Source organism: Piliocolobus tephrosceles, chromosome 10 (genome assembly GCF_002776525.5).
Source record: "Piliocolobus tephrosceles isolate RC106 chromosome 10, ASM277652v3, whole genome shotgun sequence".
NCBI lineage: Eukaryota > Metazoa > Chordata > Mammalia > Primates > Cercopithecidae > Piliocolobus > Piliocolobus tephrosceles.
This window is the reverse complement of record NC_045443.1, coordinates 79,800,945-79,816,848: the sequence shown is the minus strand read 5'-3', so window position 1 is coordinate 79,816,848 and position 15,904 is coordinate 79,800,945. Positions and strand designations below refer to the sequence as shown.

At 33.5% G+C, this 15,904-nt stretch overlaps 1 protein-coding gene across 5 annotated transcripts in view; it reads right to left on the bottom strand.

The window, feature by feature from the left end:
• METTL25 (methyltransferase like 25) overlaps window positions 1-15,904 on the bottom strand; it is a 121,604-nt gene that overhangs the window by 40,243 nt on the left and 65,457 nt on the right. For all 5 annotated transcript variants that reach the window (XR_002733331.3, XM_023220258.2, XM_023220349.2 and 2 more), the window contains exons 6-7: window positions 4,451-4,545; window positions 508-537 (exon numbers count right to left, since the gene is read on the bottom strand). Coding sequence is in view for 4 of the 5 variants with exons in the window: in XM_023220258.2 (XP_023076026.2) it covers window positions 508-537; window positions 4,451-4,545 (125 nt within the window). In the remaining variant the exon portion in view is untranslated. The remainder of the gene's footprint in view (window positions 1-507; window positions 538-4,450; window positions 4,546-15,904) is intronic.

The following is a 15,904-nucleotide window of genomic DNA, read 5'->3' as shown; positions in this document are numbered from 1 at the left end:
CTGAATACAAGGTAAAGGATAAGACAATTACATGGATATTTGGGGGATTATATTTAACTTCTATTTCTAAGTGCAAACCCATTTGGCTACTGCAACTAATGGCTAATCAAGTCAGTAAAGAAAAAAATTTATCAATCAACTGAAGTATGTGTTTTGGACTATAGTTAAAATAATGTACTGAATAATATAGGTTATCTTTGCTTGAACTAAGCACATAAAAGCCCAATTTTCAACAATAGCATTCTTCAGAAATATTTATAGACTGTTAGCATAATACCAAGAAATTAGTATAAGAGCATAATGCAGAAATTTTCCTAAAACCTTGAAAGTTCTGAAAAGTTCGTTTTGCTTTTAAAGTAAACTTACAGAAAATGCACAAATTTGAATATGCATCTGGGACAAGATATTTATTAAATTCCATTAGGTTTTAAGTTCATCAGCAGGTCAAGTATGAAGAGTACTTGAGAGAAAAACTGTCCTGTTCATCAGTTAAACACTCTTACTTACCCCTTGGCCAGCTGCAACCCGCTCCAATGCCTTAAAGGGGGGGAAAAAAAAACAAGACAGATTGCTGATATATTGAGTCTTATCTTATAAGATTTATAAACACACTGTATAAGAGTTTGTAAAACTGACATTTAGAAAGATTAATTATGTGATAATATGTAAGTTTATGCACTTAACAGTATTAATATCATTAAAGAATGTTAACTAGTATGCTTGTGTAATTTAGAGCTAATTTATAATGGATGTGTGTCATATACACAAACACATATCCTTGAATGTAAATTCTAATTATATACAGTCCTTGAATTTCAGAAGGAATTAGAAAACAGGAAAGAAATGAAATGACATAGTCTTGGCTCATTTTTAGTATAGCTAAAACAATCAAATAAATTCGACACTATTATTATGCACATATACATAGATACATATTTTAACATATTTTCTCAAAATTTTAATAAACATATGATTTCATCTTTTAGTGAACAAAAAAATCCAGATTATAATTAAAAACTTATTTTGGAAAACTATATGTATTTTTGGTCTGTATGATCTACAAATTCAAATCAAATTCACATATGATCAAGTGCCAGGTAGAAGAGAAAGTAACATGTATTTTTACAATTTTATATATACTGGTTTTTATATTTATATTTATTTAAAGTCCAAAACACTTTTTACAAAATATTTCCCAACATTTGTAATAAATACTCATAATCCAAAATATATGAAAGATTTGTCATAATTTAAATATGGAATAGTCTTCTGAAACTTTGAGTTTTTAGATATATTTCCAAATATATATAATTTTTAAAATATATTTTATTTTTAAAATTTAAAATTTTATTTAAAAAATTTAAATTAGGAAACATTTCAAATACAGAAAAGTAATAAATGTGTAAGAGATGTGCATATACTTGCTACTCAAATTTAAAATACCCATATTTGCCTCAGGTCTTTTTATTTTCATAAATGAAACTGTTTACATATAGCTAAATCATACACTTTTAAAATGAAAAGATAATTTACAATTATCTTTTTATAAGTATAAGAGCAATTTTTGTAGATACACAAGATCACTGACAAGATAAATAACTTTCCTCAAGTTGCTTAGCTAGTTAGCAAAGAACAGAGCAAGAACTAAAAGCTTGTTATTAGAATCCTGGTTTATCATGCTCTCACACCATGTGGAGTTAGTGGGAAAAAGAGTTCATTGCATGAAAACTGGCTTCACAGAAATGGTTTGAAGAAAAAAATGTAATTTTTCCCATTTACTTGAGTGATACTTTCACTGAACATCTACAGCCAAGTAGAATGTTATGAATACAGAAGACAGCTATTACATAATTTTCATATTCTGTTAAACAGCAACAGGTCCAGATAAGTTTTCATTTATGGTACTCCTTGTGCTAATTTCAGATTAGATTTTTATTATAAATTTTCCTAAAGGCCAAACTGAATTGAAAAAAAAAAAAAGAGTATTTAAAAAAAGGTGATTGGGTATATGATAAAAATATCAGATATGCCAGGACTGCTTTTGTTATGTGTTGTCGATGAGCTTAATTTAGAAATAGAAATAATAAATTGTGATTACATAATAACAGATAATCAGGTAGGTGGTTAAAAAGTGTTTTGCAAACATTAATACTATTCTTGAACAACGAACAAAGAGGATGAAGAAAACATACCAAGCAGTCATTTCATACTAGTCTGGAATAATTTTGAAATTTTATCAGGCTTAACGTACGCTAATGAGATTGCTCTAATTTAATTAATATTTTGTGTCTGGTTGGGATTCTTAACTGTTTATCTGAAAGCATTTCCCAGAAAAGTATCTATTTTTTTTTAAAGAAGACCACTTAAGCTTTGAATATTTGTCAAAAATGTCAGTTATGGAGTAAAAGGCAATAAAATAAGATATATTAAAAGAATTGTTCCTTAGATTTTCCAACAGTACTTTGGAATCAAAAAAATAAGTCAAGGTGGACATGGGTTGGGATGGGGCTAAGGAGAAGGGCATTCCATGGGCAGCTGACATTGATCACAGCAAGGTAAGGCCAGCATGGTCTGCTAATTCTATATTTACAGAATTTATTTTCCAAAGTCTTCGTTTTGGTTCTCTGAATGTTTATTTTGATAGAAATAATTCTTTTTTTATGAATATAACATATTCTTTTGTCTTTCTAAGGGATATTACCTAGTTCTTTTCTTTTAGATAGTCTACATTTCTTCCCAGTTGCTTTTTCTTTAAATATCTCCATTTTTTTTGGTTAGTCTTCCTTTAGATATGTATTGACTGTTGTCTTTCTGTTAATAATGAAAATGAGGATAACATAAATCTGATTAAAAGTGTTTTGCTTATGAGTGAGGACTATTAGTTGTGGGTCTCACCACAGAGGGACAGATCTACCTTGTTATATTGTGAAATCCCTGATGCCAATATCTTGAGGTCTTTTCTCTGAGGCTAGGTTCACTTAAAAAAGACTATTTCAATTTCTTGCGTCAAGGGTGTAACACTGGCTATGAACATTCTGATACTCATATTATCCCAAGAAGAACCTGTCATTCTAACAAGATCTTGAACAAGTACCATTTACTAGAGAGTGAGAGAACAAGACAAATTTCCAGAAAAGTAGTTTAAGTGGGGCTACCAAAGGAAGTTATTATGTTAGCATAAATACATTTCTAAGATAATTCTAGTACATATAACTTAGAATACTGGCACACTATTTCTTATGTTGCTATGTAATAGGCATAGAAATAATAGGCCCTGAAAGAATTAGTTTACCTTGCGGTTAGACATTAAACGTATTATTTAATCAACTGTATTTTATTTTATTTTACTTTGTTAAATTTTTTGTTGCATAAATTTAAAGTGTAAAACATGATGTTTATAGATACATATGAACAGTTTTCAACTTTCAACTTTGCAATAGTGCATTCAGTAGATACTATACTTTGACTACTCATACAACCATTCAATTTTTCACTTTCCATATAGTTTTCAATAAATTGCATGTGATATTCAACACTTTACTATAAAACAGGCTTTGTGTTAGATGATTTTGCCCAACTGTAGGTTAATGTTTAAGTGTTCTGACCACATTTAAAGTAGGCTAAGTTAGCTATGATATTTGGTAACTTAGGTGTATTAAATGCATTTTTGTCTGTAGTTTCAACATATGAAGGGTTTATTGGGACATAACCCCATCATAAGCTTAGTAGCATCTATATCTAGTGAAATGATTACAATAGGTAAGCAATTTATTAATAACATATCCACCATCTCACATAATTACCTTTTGTGTGTGTGTGCAGTAACAGCACCTAAAATCTATTCTCAGAAGATTTCCAGTATATAATACAATATTAACTATAGTCCTTACGTTGTACTTTAGATCTCTAAATTTATTAATTCTACATAACTGCAGCATTTTAATTTTCTGATAACACAAAAATCACTTACATTATTTAACTCATTTCTTTGTAAACTGACATAGTGCCATGAGCAGAGAACATTACGGGCTAGAGTGTTCTAGGTCTGAGGGCACTAGTCAAACGCAGCACAATAAATGTTTTATTTAATTAGATAGTTACTTCATATCTCAATTAGCTTAATATTTTTCCCATTCTATAAAAATTTAGGAAACCAAATGATCTGCTATAAAGAAATACAAACCACAGAGCTTTGGATAAAGTATTGAACATTTTACATTACATTTTATATAATAATTAAAATAATTATATATAATTTTGTCATGACACTGCATGTAGTGTGGATATTGTTTAAAGGGAAAATCGTTTTTTTCTTATACTTTCCAATGTACAAAAGCATTAATGAGGATGTTCTGCAAAATTTGGCATTGAGTCCATGATACTAGCCAAAAACAATAAATTCTACAACATCTGGATAAAGCTGTTACTCCAGGAAAAAATATAACCATACCAAACATGCTGACATTCTGGCATTACGACCACAGCACCATCTCTCTTCCTTTAAATAGTGGCACATTGGAAATCCCCACTTTTCCTGAGTACGTTCTGCAGATGGGGGAAAAATACAGATTATTTAAATAAAATTCTTCCTTTTTCAGTTAAAATAAATAATCTACTGAGAAAGCAAATCAGTCATCGAGAAAGTAAAAACAGTAGTTTAACATGGAAATGGTGATGTTTAACAGTTCATTCCAGTTTGTTAATTGAAAGCATACTAACGTTATGAAAATGGTATTTGCTCAACACAGCTGCTTTGTGTTTAAGTTCCAAGTCTGGTACCAACCAATTTGCCAAAACAATTTCTCTAAGATTTAGCAATTTAAAATGCAAATACTCTTGATATTAATTATAACTATAGGAGGTAAGTAATGAGATATTGAAAATTTATTGCTGACCTGACTTTCTAAAAGTGACTTATTAAATATGACATTTGGCAATTTATTATAGAACAATATAAAGTCATTCCTAACAATGTTGAAACATCAGATTTTTTTTTAAGCCACTACGTTCCCTCTTCAGAAAAAGAACAGCTCTACAGGCTCTTATTTCTTCCTTATATTAAGAGACTGTAATATTTTCAACTATGACCCGATTTAGCTCAAATGCACCTATGTTTTACAACAAAAACAAAAATCAATGTTCATTACTTAATCACATATCTACTGCTCAACTTAATAGAGTTACACATGCAACTTGGTGATGTTAAAATTTCTGATGCAGAACTGTTTGTTCCACAGGGTTTTTGGAAAGGAAAAGAAAGCAATTTATATTTTAAATTAAGACCTGGAAAATTTTATTAAAAACAAAACCAGTGATAATTAAAAGAAAGTTGAGATAAACATAAATATTAATTTCTATTATATTATAAAAAGTAAAATAAAATAAAAACAAAAAGGTGCTTTATAAGAAAATGTAGTTGGGATAGATTCCAGTAAGTAAACTTCTGTACCGTGAGGGACCAGATGACTTTTGATTAAAAGAGAACCAGTTTAAATTTTACAATCATAGCCTATGAAAGATGTTACAATCATAGCCTATCCAGATGTTCAGGTATTAAATTAAAATTTATAATAGACCCTACTGATAATCAAATGGAAGATATGGACCATCCCCCCTAGGAATACAAATTATAATACAAATAAACAACTCAACAGCAAAACAACTAATCCAATTAAAATGTAGCCAAAGGATCTGAATAGACATTTCTAAAAAGTTGGCATACAAATGGCCGACAGCTATATGAAAAAATGCTGAACATCACTAATCATCAGGTAAATGCAAATCATGTAGCCATATGAAAAACAAAATGGAGGTTTCTCAAAAAATCAAAAACAGAACTACCATACATACAATCCAGAAATCCCATTACTGGATATTTATCCAAAGGAAAATAATCAATATCTCAAAAGGATATCTACAACCTCATCTTTATTGCAGCACTATTCACAGTAGCAAAGATATGAAATCATTCTAAGTATCCATCAACAGATGAATAGATACAGATAAGGAAAATGTGGTGTATATATACACAATAGAGTATTATTTGGTCAAAAAAAAATCCTGCATTTGCAGCAATATGGGTAGAAATGGAAGTCACTGTGTTAAGTGAAATAAGCGAGGCATAGAAAGGCAAATATCACACATTCTCACTCATATGTGAGAGCTAAAAATATTATCTAATGCAGATAGTGAGTAGAATGACAGTTACCAGAGGCTGGGAGGGGTATGTGTGTTGTGGAGAGAGGTAGATGAAAAGAGGTAGATTAATTGGTACAAACATACAATTGGATTGAAGAAATAAGTTTTAATATTTGATAACACAGTAAGGTGGCTATAGTTAACAAGAATATATTGTATATTTAAAAACATCTAGAAGAGATCTGAAATGTCCCCGATACACAGAAATGATAAATGCTTGAGGTGGTGGATATCCTGAATACCCTGTCTTGATCATTACACAGTCTGTGCCTTTATCAAAATATCACACATACCCTGTAAATATGTACAAATATTATATATCAATAAAAATGCCAGTATTTACACACCACTTAACATCAAGCACTTAACATTAACTTACTATTGTAAGTCCTTTAAATGTATTAACTAGCTTCAGTTCCTAGAACAATTCTGTGAAGTAGGTATACTATTATTCTCACGTTCCAGATAGGGAAACTGAGCACAGACAGATAGGTTAAGTCAACTGCCTTACTTACAAATCTAGCACAAGGCAGAGCTGAAATTTAAACTCAGGCAATCTGACTCCAGAACTCATGCTCTTAACCACCAAGCTATATAAATGTATACTAACAATTTTACTTACAATTGGATAGGACTCACAGAGCCCTTGTAGCCTATCCAGGTCCTAGGGACTCTGGGCTACTTCTATTTCCAAGATGACTTCAAAGAGTGGTTTGGGTTTTATTGAAGCTTTTATGATTTAACTGAGACATGATTATTGCAAAGTGAAAGGGTTATGATAAGTATTTTTTTCTTTTTCTGACAAAGAAAAAGAGAAATACAGATCTTGCTGTAAAAAGGAAAGGGCTAGAGAGATGGGGCTGTGCTATTTTATTCAAACTGGTTCATTACTAACCAATAAAACAGCTACTCCTCCCTTTACCCATCCCTTCTCTCCTTGTTCCTTGTAGTAACAGAGAACGCAACTGTTGAGATTAAAGGCTGCAAATCTCAGATTTCTATGCAACTACTAGGATAGCTACAAGACTGGGTTGTGGCCAATTGAATGTGGGCAGAAACCATATGTGTAAATTCCAGGTCATGTACTTAAAAGGGATTGGGGGGGGGGTGTATGTTCTTTCACTCACACTTTCTACCTCTACCTGCTTCATTTTTCTGTCTGGAATGTGTTCATGGTACCAAGCGAACTAAGACCATGAAAATAAGAGCAGTAGAGAGTAGAGCAACAAAATAGAAGACCCTTCAGTTCCTGCAAGACTTTTTTGTACAGAGCTTCTAGAGCAGCTCTACTTGTTGACCTCTGGATTGAAATATAAATGTCCCTGTGTCTTGTTTAAGTCACTGTTACTTTGGTCCTAAATCTATCTTACATTTAAATCTTCATCTTAATGTCTGTCAAACTTTTTATAGCTCAGCACTCTTGGCATATAGCAAAATTTGTATGTCACACTAGAATAAACAGATGATGATGATGTGGTCACAGGCAAACCCCAGGGAACAAGGGAAACAATATCTCAGGAATACCCATAAAACATCCATGGCACAGTAGTTAAATAACTCTGTTCTAATTAACACGAAAGTCTTTTTCTGAGGGTGTGCTATTTGAGCAGAGATTTAAACCTAATAAAGAAGCATGACATAAGGATGAGAGGAAGATTTAATGAAATATGAAACAAAAATTTAAAAACTGATCTTCCAGTAGGATATACTCTCCAAAACCAAAATAGAGATTATCTTACAACTTAAAATAAGTGACTAGCAATTTTTTAACTTCTTCTAATATCCTAACCAAATACCTACAAACAGATTTGTAACACTGGAAGAAAAAGAGATGAAAGTCAACATAGCGCAGAATATGAAAAGAATCCAAAAAACAATGATTTGTAATGAAAGGTATAATTAGTGGATTATCACTGCTCTGCAATTTACCTTAGGCTGCCAGGAAAAAAGCTTGTCTACTTTCCTGAAAATAGGCAGAGAAGTCTTCCCTCAGTGATAATCTAAAGAAAACTTGGACTGGAAAAAATACTACTTAACATTAGATTGAAAGGGGTACAGCACATATGAAAAATACACTACACCAGAAAGGGTATATTATTAGAAGGAAAAATCTAATACAAGAAACCCATAGCCAAGTATACTTCCAAATTCTTGACTCACAGAAACTATAAGAGATACTAAATAATTATTGTGGCTATAAGCCATTGAGTTTTGCGGTGATTTCTTACACAGCATTAGATAACACACACAGTCTACAATTAGCAATGAGAAGTAAGGAGGCTTACTCCATAGAAGGAATGTGGGGAAAAAATCCACTGCTTGAGGAGTACGGGCAGTGTGCTTCATTACAGCTAGGTTTTGATTAGTTAGGAAAATAAAGAAACTTTCAGAGAAGAGGCAATATATATATAGGCAATTTTCATAATGACTGACTGTGAATTCCAGAAAATGGGACACTTAGTCAAAACCAAGGGCTTATGGAGATACCTGTGATTAGGGTTCTAGGAATAAGAAACGAGCTGTGAGTCCTTGGACTCTGGTGGTAGCTAATATGAACAGGGATAAAAGACACGATGGGATTAGTCCTCAGAATTCTAGAGACAAAGTGTTGAAGCTGTAAGTGTTGTGGTAGAGGGAAGATGGCGTGAAAATTTTTTCATGGGAACAGAGTTCTGGGCTTCCCAATTGACTTCTGGTGATAAAGGGAAGATACAGACAGAGAAACAGGATTCCTGGGATTCCCCTTGTTTCCAGGTGATACAGATGGAAGCCAGCAAGGGAGCCATCACACATGGAGCCCATGGGGCTGTCACTGGAGAAGTGGAGCATAATAAAAGATGATCTTCAAATATGTTTCCTGACTTGTACTGATGAAGATTATGCAGATTATGAAGGAGGTTATGGTGTTCCTTAGAATTCATAAAGCTACTATTTACCACAACAAAGGCTGACAGAGGGTACTCAACCTGTGTGTAAGAGAGCTCCCTCTTAAATATTTAACAATGTATGAAGGACAGAAGAGCAGTCTTATTTGATGCACCTGGATCCCTGAATGCCTATCCAAAACACCTAGGAACTTTAAGATACGAGTGCAGTTTACACGAACTGCCAGCCTTGGCTCAAAGCTATATGAAAACACATCACTCCTCTGGACACTACGCGGTTACATAACCATCTTGAAGTTTTCTGAATCTGCGTTTAACAGTTTCCTCTGTGGTTGAGATCACAGTGGCCTCACACCTTTGCTCTTTATCTAATGGAGTTAAGTGCAAACAGCTGATAAGGAGGCAGCAAACCCTCAAACAAAGCCTTTTATGTAGATCTTCAATATTATCTTCAGAATTTGGTTTATTAGTTTCATTCTGACTGCAGTGAAGACTGAAGCTCCCTCATATGACCTGAATCAAAGTTATAGTTCACCATTTCTACTTTTATGTATCAGTCTTCTCTTTGTGCTCACATACCCATATTCAAATCTAATCAAACTGAGCATTAATCACCCTTTATCAGTGAATCAAATTGCTTTCCCCTAGCCTCACTTCCATAATTGTGGAATAGATGAAGTCTCTTGTTTTCTATCCTATTTCTTAGTATTTCTTGCAAGCTTTAGAAACAATAATCTCTTAAATTTAGAGATTGTACTAGTTATTCCTTCTTGTGTTAATATCATTATCCACCTAATTAAACAAGCTTGAACTTTAGAACCATTTTCCATTATGCTAAGTTCTTATATATATCCTCTTAATTATACTTCTTTTTCATATTCAGTCTTCATTAGCTACTAACTTGGTAATGCAATAACTACTCATTAAATCTTTTGTCACTTTGTTTTGGTCTTCCTGCCCATCCTTTATACTAAGAGCAATATTATCTTTCTAAAACACAAACATTAACCATGTCAAAAGCAGCTCTTGTTTCCTTCAACAGTGTAATCTATGAGAACAAATCCAATGGGTTAAAAAACACTCACTGTAGATTTCCGGAAACTTTTGATACCCCATTCCTTAAACAATCTCTTCATCTGTCTTCCATAATACCATTCTCTCTTATTTGTAGCCTTAATTCTCTTTATACTCCCTTGCTGACTCATTATTTTCTATCTGCCTATGAAACGTTTCTTTGGTTTAGTCTTGCCACTCCCCACATCCCTTTAATACTTTCTTTGAACAAAAGCTCACAAACTGAAATGCCTGCAGTGGTTAAACACATGTATAAAGTGGTAGGTAGGATCTAATAGGTATAAAGCTATTTGTATGGTAACCAAGTATCACATCTGCTGGGTCCTACTGCCTTTTAAAGCACAAGGTGGGCATAATAAAGCTGACCAAATTGCCCAAAATTAGTTTGTGAGCACCCTCTGTCAGTGATAGCCAATTTCTAACCCTTGCACTACCTATACTCTTCCCCTTACTATACTCTTTCTCTAGGATATCTTATCTATACCACAATACACAACAATAATTCTTGTATTAGTTTTAATCAGGCTGCAGTAACAAATTAACCACAAACTGGGTGGCTTAAGACAACAGAATTTATTCTCCACAAATCTGGATGCCAGGAGTCCAAAATCAAGCTGTTGGCTAGGCCACAGACCCTCTGCAGGCTCTAGGAAAGAATACTTCATTGTTTCTTCCATTACCAGTTTCTGGTGATTACTAGTAATCCTTGTCATTTTCTACCTGTCTTTATGTGGCAGTTTTTTCTCTGTGTCTCCTCTCTGTGTGCACTCTCCTAGGATTTAGGGCCCACCCGATCCAGTATCATGACCCCATCTTAACTAATTAAATTTGCAAAGACCCAGTTTCCAAATAAGGTCATATTCTGAAGTTCTTCATGAACATGACTTTTTGGGAGACATTAATCAACCCACTACCATTCCTAAATTATATCTGGAATCCTATACTCTCCTGTGAGATCTAGTTTTGCATTATCAATATCCTAACCACCATTTTCAAATGGATATTTCATTGGCACCTTAGAATCAACATGTCTAAAATTAAACTAACTTCAAAATACAAATCTAGATCTTATGAAGTTTCAGAATTTAATAACTGGCACTAATATTTATTCATTTACACAAGTCAAAACATTCAGGAGATATCTTTGACACTTTCTCATTCAGTTTGTTTTAGAAATTCCTGTTTATTTATCTCCTAAATTTTCCTCGAATCTAAAAATTCTTTATTTCCACCATCCCAAAATACCCGGACTGGTACAACAGTCTCTTGATTGGTGTGCCAGTATCCACTCTTGCTCCCTTTTATTCCAATCTCAATTCTGCAACCATGATGATATTTTAAAATTTAAATCTCATCAGGGATGGGCATGGTGGCTCACGCCTTTAATTCCAGCACTTTGGGAGGCCAAGGGGGGGCGAATCACCTAAGGTCAGGAGTTCGAGACTAGCCTGGACAACATGGCGAAACCCCATCTCTACTAAAAATCCAAAAATTAGCCAGGCATGGTGATGGTTGCCTATAATCCCAGCTACTTGGGAGGCTGAGGCAGGAGAATCACTCGAACCTGGGAGGCGGAGGTTTTACTGAGCCGAGATTACACGATTGCACTCCAGCCTGGGCGACAGAATGAGATTCCATCTCCAAAAAAAACAAAAAAATCAAACCTCATCAGTTCACTTGCCTGTTTAACAAATCCTTCTTCTCCTTAAAAAAATCCCTTTTCTCCTTTTAATATTAAGACCCCAATCCTTAGTATGACTGACAAAATCCTACATGATCTGCTTGTGCCTAGTTTGCTAGCTTCATTTCACATTTCATTTGCTATTTCAACTTTTTACAATTTGGATTTTTAATCTTATATATATTTATTGAGTATTTAACGTGGGCCAGTCACTCAATTAATGGCTAAAAATTCTTTAGTTTCAATGAACAATTCATACCTGATATGTATTTTTCCCCTCCCTTTCTTTTCTTAAAACGGTTTTATTGAGGTATGGTTGACATATAAAAAGCTGTAGATATGTAATGTATACAACTTTTTGTGTTCGGAAATAAGTCAATACCTGTAAAGCCATCAAGCCATCATCATTAGCAATGCCAAAAACGTATTCATTACCTTTAAAAGTTGTCTCCTTCCTGTTTTTTTTTTCCATTTGTAGTAAAGGAATTTAATATAAGACATACCCTTTTAGCAATTTTTAAGTATACAATACCGTGAATCATAGGCCCTATATTATACATACAATATATCTCCAAATTTTATTTTGTATAATCAAAACTTTGTATGCTTTGATCAATACTTCCTTGTTTCTCTCCCACCCAGCCCCTGCTCTTGTTTCTGTGTTCGACTGGTTTAGATTTCATATACAAGTGAGGTCATGCAGTATTTTTCTCTGCCTGGCTTAATTCACTTAAGATAATTTTCTACAGGTCCATCCATATTGTAGAAAACGGCAGGACTTGCTTCTTTTTAAAGGCTAATATTCCATTGTATGTGTGTACCACATTTTCTTTATCCATTTATTCATTAATGGAGATGAAATGATTCCATATCTTAGGTTACTGTGAATAATGCTGTTATACATATAGGAGTACAGATATCTATTCGAGATCCCGATTTCAATTCCTTTAGATACATACTCAAAAGTCAGAATGCTCAATCAAATGGTAATTCTACTTTTAATTTTCTGAGGAACCTCTATATCATTTTCCATGGCAACTGCACCAATTTACATTCCTTCCAACAATGTAACAGGGTTCCCTTTATATCCTTGTCAAGACTTGTTGTCCTGTGGGCTTTTTTTTTTTTTTTTTTTATAACAGTCATTTTAACAATTCATACCTGATATGTATTTTTCCCCTCCCTTTCTTTTCTTAAAATGGTTTTATTGAGGTATGGTTGACATATAAAAAGCTGGTATGAAGTGATATTTCATTGTGGTTTTAATTTGCCTTTCCCTGATGATCAGTAATGTTGACCACTTTTCCATATACTTGTTAGCTGTCTGTACATCTTCTTTAAAGCAGTGTTGAACATATGGGGTTCTGGGTGGCCAGCCACATTGTCCAGCATCATATCAAAAGAACTTTAAAAGCAGCTCCTTATGGACAAGATACTTCATGACTTCATATACAGCATTGATGAAATCAATCTAGAAAAAGGATTCTTGTCCAGGCCTCCTTGTTGTACAACTAAAAAGGAGCCAACTGATGTTTATCTTTTCCCTTTAAGGCCCAGGAGTTAGTAGTTTTAGAGATAAGGACATTTCTGATGATAAACTTCATTGAATTTGCACAAAACAGTAGACTTAGCCTATCGCTTCCTGCCTTCAATCCTGGTGCTTGCTTCTCTTCCTTATTAATAAGTGTTCTTTGCAGCAGTTATTTTTATCCAGAACGGGGCATTTTTATCTGCATTGAAAATTTATTCAGGAAGATACCCTTACATTCCAATAATTTTCTTAATGGCATCTGGGAACTTGTCTGCTGCGTCATGATCAGCATCTGCTGCTTCTCCTACTATCTTGACAATTTGTTTTAAGCCAAATCTCTTTCTAAAATAATCACACCACCCTTGTTGACATTACATTCTCCAGCTTTAAATCTTTTACTGAGGTAGATTTAGATCCTTTTGCTTTAACTTGTCATATAATGACTTCACTTTTTCTCAAATCAAATTAATGTTTACAGATAGGCTTTTCTTTTCACAATCACGTACCCACATAAAACTGCATTTTCAAAAACCTTGCACAAGAAGTGTTTAACCATCTCTTCCAAAGTTCCCCTCTGATCTGCGCTATCCATCTTCCATCTGGATTCCAGCAATCGTTCCCTAAGAAATTTCCCTGCTTTTTGTCACAACACTGTTTTAGCCATGCTGGTCTTTGTTCTTCCTTGAAAGGGCCAACAGGTTCCTGTCTTAGGGTATTTTACTTGCTGCTCCCTCTGTCTGGAACACTATGTCTCCAAGATAGCTGCATGGCTTGCTCCCTCATCCTTCAACTGTCTGCTCAACGTCATCTTAACAACAAAGCTTCTCCTGGCTACCCTATATAAAACAGCATGCCTCCAAACTCACATTACTTTATTTTTCTCCGTAGTACTTATCACCATCTGATGTACTAGATATATATCTGCTTGTTGCTCTGCAGTCTCTACCTACTAGGAGGTAAATGACATGGGTGCAGGGACTTTTTTTCCACTTCTCATTCAAAAGTATCTGGCACGTTGTAGACACTCCATAAATATTTTTGAAAGAATATATAAATGTATGAATGAATGATTACATTCAGTTTGAATCCTTTTGTTAGAAAAGAGGTTTTTGTACATGTACACATTTGTATATGTACATGCATAGCAAGAAATATGTGAAGGGAGTGTCACATGTGATGTCAAACAAACTTTTACTTTTTAACATATATGTTTGCATACTTTCAAACTCGTTTTACAATGTGAATATATTCATTACTTATGTTGAAAGGTAAATATAGAAATAAATGTTTAATATTTTGAGTTCATTCATAGTTCAAAGTCCTTTATTAAAACTTCCTTTTTGTGTGTCACATGCATCTATGTCACTTTTATAATGCTTTGAAACAATAAAGTAAAATTTAGGTTGATAGGCATCTTACAATCTCCCACAAAACATAGTTTTTTTTTTTTTTTTTTAGAAAAAAAAAAAAAGTCAAGTATTTGTCATTTACCAGCCATTTTACCTTGATTTTAAACTTAAGTCTCTGTTCCATGTTATTCTCTTTAAGGACTGACAAAGACTCCTTAGGTTTCCTGAAAAATATCCTTCAAAGGTATCTGAAGAATTGCCATGTAGATTGACACATTCTCAAGTAAAGATGACCTCTCAGTTTAGTTGCAAGCTTAGAAACTCATTTCCCACCTTAGGATTTTATAGTTTTATAATTAGCATCAGTTATAGGACAATTCTATAAAATTTTCTTGATTTTCATTTCAGGTTTTAAATAAGGCCAAGTATATATGATATTCAAAATATTGCCTAAGTATAAAAGGTGTATTAAACATTATATTGAACTATCAAGATTTGTGAAGTACTTACATGTTACTGGTTTCTAAAATATATTAAAACTAAGAGGATAGGCCTGGCATGGTGCTCACACCTGTAATCCCAACATTTTGGGAGGCAGAGGTGGGCAGAGTGCTTGAGTCCATGAGTTCAAGACCAGCATAAGCAACATGGTGAAACCCTGTCTTTATGACAACAAACAAACAAACAAACAAAAACCAAAAAAAAGCCAAGAATTGGCCAGGAGTGGTGTCACACACCAGTAGTCCCAACTAGTTGGGAAGCTGGGGAGGGAGGATTGCCTGAACCCAGGTCGAGGCTACTGTGTGCCATGATCATGATACTGCACTCCAGCCTGGACAACAGAGTGAGACCCTGTCTCAAACAACAAAACAACAAAACAACAACAGCAACAACAAAAACAAACACTAAATGATAAATATAATTATTTAAATCAGACCTACTCTTCAGCATTAATAAAATAATGAAGAATAAACTTAAAATAGTATAAACATAAGAATAATAATATAGAAGGCAATTCAAAAGCAGGCAAGTTCTAGAAATTGCTCTGTTCTTAAATGATCAGAAAAAATGTGGGTATAAAAAGTAACTTAAAAAGATAATGTTTATGTGCAGTTGTCAACAATGATTCAAGTTGTAAAGCAGATACTTAAAGATTCTAGAATTCAAGACATTTAAAGAAAATCAC